The sequence below is a fragment of the Cucurbita pepo genome, chromosome 14 (assembly GCF_057944985.1).
Source record: "Cucurbita pepo subsp. pepo isolate OVF chromosome 14, ASM5794498v1, whole genome shotgun sequence".
NCBI lineage: Eukaryota > Viridiplantae > Streptophyta > Magnoliopsida > Cucurbitales > Cucurbitaceae > Cucurbita > Cucurbita pepo.
Window position 1 is genome coordinate 6,660,355 of NC_141811.1, and position 3,936 is coordinate 6,664,290.

Consider the following 3,936-nt stretch of genomic DNA (forward strand, 5'->3'; position numbering starts at 1 on the left):
TTCTATTTATTTATTTATTTATTATTAATGCATTAATTAGTAGTAATTTGTGCTCAAGTCTCTAAAAATAAGCAACATCACCATCGTGCAATTATCAATTCGTTTTAAATTTTTATTCAATAAGTAATAATTCACGAGTTGAAATTCTAAAAAACTTGAATAAAATCATGTCTATTGTTTAATTTGAAATTTGTAGGCGTTGCATGCGCCTACACTATACTCGTGATGAAAGTCTTTCATGTCCTCTTCCTTGTGTCTTTTGAGTAACTCCAATTATCTTTTACTTTATTAAAATTATTTTCTTTTCATTTAGGTCCTAATTATTTATTACATAAATAATGGAGGTTGAAATATATGTTTTAGGTCTCAATAATTTGTTAAATTAATAAATTGGCTTTAAATATATATACTAATATATTGATTTTGACACGTGTGGAAGTATCATATTAAAAAATAACAACCAAAAGAAATAAATTTTAGGTTTTCTATCTTTAATAATAACAGTTTTCCGACAATTTAATTTTATTAAAAAAAAATATATATATATATATATATATATATTGTTACTCATAGTCTAAATAACGTGAAGAAAAGAAACTTTAATTTTCATATAAATGAATGACAGAGAAATTAATTTATATATAATAATCTTTTTCTCATAAACCTTATAATTTTGTATAATAGATTTTCAATTTATTTTAAATGTAATAGAGAGAAAAGAATTATAAATTATTAATGAAAGCTCTAAATTTAATCAAGTTTTACATAATACAGTTATAAATTTATAGGGTATTAATTGATTTCTTTTGCCTAAAAAATATAATAGACATATAAGTTTAAAACTCCTATAAATAATGTACTTAATATTGTTCATCAATGCACTACACTAATTTTCCACTCTTCTATTGAAAATGTCTCATCGAACTTCTTTGGTTTCTGCTTCAACAATGAAGAGCCCAAACACTTCTAAAGTTGAACGTCCTATTGCAAAATATCATCCAAGCATATGGAAAGACCATTTCCTTTCACTATCGTCTGAAGCAATGGTAAATTAATAGTCTATCTTCCTGAATTATAATATAATCATACTTATTTGTTTATTAAATTAAACGGTTAGATTTTTTTACTTGATTTCTTCTCTTTCTAATTTCAGAAAATAGATGTTGAGATGGAGGAACGAGCTAAACAGTTGAAAGCAGAAGTAAAAAATATGCTAATGATTTCTAATAAAAATCTTTTGGAGAAGTTAAGTTTAGTTGATTCAATCCAACGGTTAAGTGTATTTTATCATTTTGAGAATGAGATTGATCAAATCTTAGAAAAAATATATGCAAACTATAGATACTTCACAAGTATTGATGGCGATGATGATCTTCACACTGTCTCTCTTCTATTTCGATTGCTTAGACAACACGGTTATAGAATCCCATGTGGTAAGTTTATTCATATATAACTCTTAAACTACTGTATTATAATCCTTTGCAACACATGAGATAATATATATATATATATATATCGAGACTTTAAAGAACTAAATGATTGTTTATGAATTTGGAGCAGACATATTCACAAAATTTATAGAAAGTAATGGAAAGTTCAAAGAATCATTAGCGGAGGATGCAAGAGGAATTTTAAGTCTATATGAAGCGGCAAATATGAGGGTGCAGGGAGAAGATGTCCTTGAGGAAGCTCTTGATTTTAGTGTCAAGCATCTCAAAAATATTATAGCCAACTCAAACTCCAAATTTGGTACTCAAATTGAGCATGCCTTGAAATGGCCACTAAGAAAAGACCTTCCAAAATTAAAGGCAAGAGAGTACATAACAATGTATCAAGAAGATCCTTCCCATTCTCAAACTTTGCTTGCTTTTTCAAAACTGGATTTCAACATACTACAGAAACTTTATCAAAAGGAGTTGAAGGAACTCACAAGGTGCAATTTCATATATTTGTTTCTCTAAAGTTTACTTCATATTTGTTAAACTATTGCTATAATTAAATTTTAAATAACATACCATATCATAATTTAAAATGATATCAAAACATGACTTGAACTATTCTTTCTACCCTATAAATTATATTGGCTTCTTATTTACATATCTTATATTTTATAGGTGGTGGAAAGATTTGAACGTCCAAACAAATTTTCCTTATGCAAGAGATAGAATTGTTGAGTGCTACTTTTGGACATTGGGTGCATACTTTGAACCTCAGTTCAATGTTGGAAGGAAAATATTAACTAAAGTAATCGCCATTTCTTCAATTTTAGATGATACATATGATGCCTATGGAACATTTGAAGAACTCGAGATCTTCACTCAAGCAATTCAAAGGTCATATGAATTCATTCTGATCTTGACTTACGTGCTAATAAATTTATTGTTTTTTAAAAATACCGTACAAACTTCTACCAAAATTTAGAAATAGAAAAAAATATATATATTTTTCCAATATTAGATAGTTTTAATAGTATTTTGATAAATAGATTTTAATAACTTTTTGAGTAATAAGAATGATTTAGAAAAATTGAAAATATTTTTCCAATATTGGATAGAGTTTTATAAATTTATGCCTAAAGAAACTTTTTATGAACCATGGTGTTATTGAACTTTCAGATGGGATAGAAGCATGGTTAGTATACTCCCGGAGTACATGAAACCTTTATATATAGCAATGTTGAATCATTATAAAGAAATTAGCAAAGAAATAGGTAAGGATGAAAATTCGCTTCAGGTTCATACTACGAAAGAAGAAGTAAGCTTTCTTTCTCTCCCTCCTCTATCTTCTTTACTTCTGATTTATACATATAAATAAGAGTTATCCTTTTGATTTATTTTTACAGATAAAAAAGCTAGTTAGATCCTACTTTGAAGAAGCTAAATGGTTAAACCAAAATTACAAGCCAAAATTTAAGGAGTACATGGAATGGGCATTACATAGCACAGGTTATTTCTCAATTATAAGCGTTGCACTCATTGGTATGGGTGACATAGTAACGAACGAGATACTTGAATGGTTTTTTAGAAAACCTAAAATTATTAATGCCTCAACCATCATTTGTCGACTCATGGACGACATCATTTCCCGCGAGGTATATATTGTTTATTCAAAACCAACACAAAGTTGAATTTTTTAAAAGAAATATATTTACTTATGTGTTGTTATTTTTTAGTTTGAGCAAGAAAGGAAACATGTTACGTCTGGAGTTGAATGTTATATGGAGGAATATGGATGTTCAGAGGAAGAAGTTTGCGTTGAATTTCATAAGCAAGTGGTTGATGCATGGAAGGACATAAATGAAGCATGTCTTCATCCACTCGATGTTCCAATGCCTATTCTTATGCGAATTGTGAATGTTTCAAGAGTTATTAACCTTCTTTATACGGATGAGGATGGATACACAAATGCAAATGGTCGAACCAAATTTCTTATCGAATCTCTTCTCGTCAATCCAATGCCTTGTTGAATATATGTTGCACCAAGAACCTCTATGAGACGGAAAGTTTAGACTTAAAATAAGTTCTTTTGGGTTATGGTGGTTAGAGTGTCTTAGCCACTCTCACTTAAAGTTAGATTTTTTTCCCTTTATTTCAAATAAAAACTATAATGATAATAAATCTAGGTCTCTCATTTAGTAGTTAATTTTAGTTTCAATATCAAATTAATGTCACTATTGGTCTATGGTTATTTTTAAGCCTCACGCAGAGTCGTACATGGTGATGCTTCATGGGATGGTTGTAGATCTTCTTCGTCTTCGCTTCTCGGTTTATACGTTTGATTTTCTTTAGTCCTGCATTATTTGAACACGTACATTTACGAATCGTATTCATTTATTTCTTTTTAGTTTTGACTGCCTGAGCATGCACGGGCGTATAATAGCAATCGTAACATGGGGCTAAGAAGGTAGAAATCCATTTCACTTTTTCTTTTATTTTT

The 3,936-nt window shown here is 28.8% G+C and overlaps 1 protein-coding gene across 1 annotated transcript; it reads left to right on the forward strand.

Moving 5' to 3' along the window:
• Nucleotides 1-868: 868 nt before the first annotated feature.
• On the forward strand, nt 869-3,712 carry LOC111809865 ((+)-gamma-cadinene synthase-like). Its single transcript, XM_023696329.2, has 7 exons — nt 869-1,046; nt 1,154-1,433; nt 1,561-1,933; nt 2,115-2,333; nt 2,616-2,754; nt 2,843-3,091; nt 3,173-3,712. Exons 1-7 carry the CDS (start codon nt 912-914, stop codon nt 3,464-3,466), a joined length of 1,689 nt encoding a protein of 562 aa, XP_023552097.1. The 5' UTR covers nt 869-911; the 3' UTR covers nt 3,467-3,712.
• Nucleotides 3,713-3,936: the final 224 nt, after the last annotated feature.

Bases quoted from the DNA above. Each gene is read 5' to 3' on its own strand.
- LOC111809865 (XM_023696329.2), top strand. From the start codon at position 912: ATGTCTCATCGAACTTCTTTGGTTTCTGCTTCAACAATGAAGAGCCCA. The intron at 2,334-2,615 runs GTCATATGAATT...TTGAACTTTCAG, and splicing joins TTCACTCAAGCAATTCAAAG to ATGGGATAGAAGCATGGTTA. The intron at 3,092-3,172 runs GTATATATTGTT...GTTATTTTTTAG, and splicing joins ACGACATCATTTCCCGCGAG to TTTGAGCAAGAAAGGAAACA.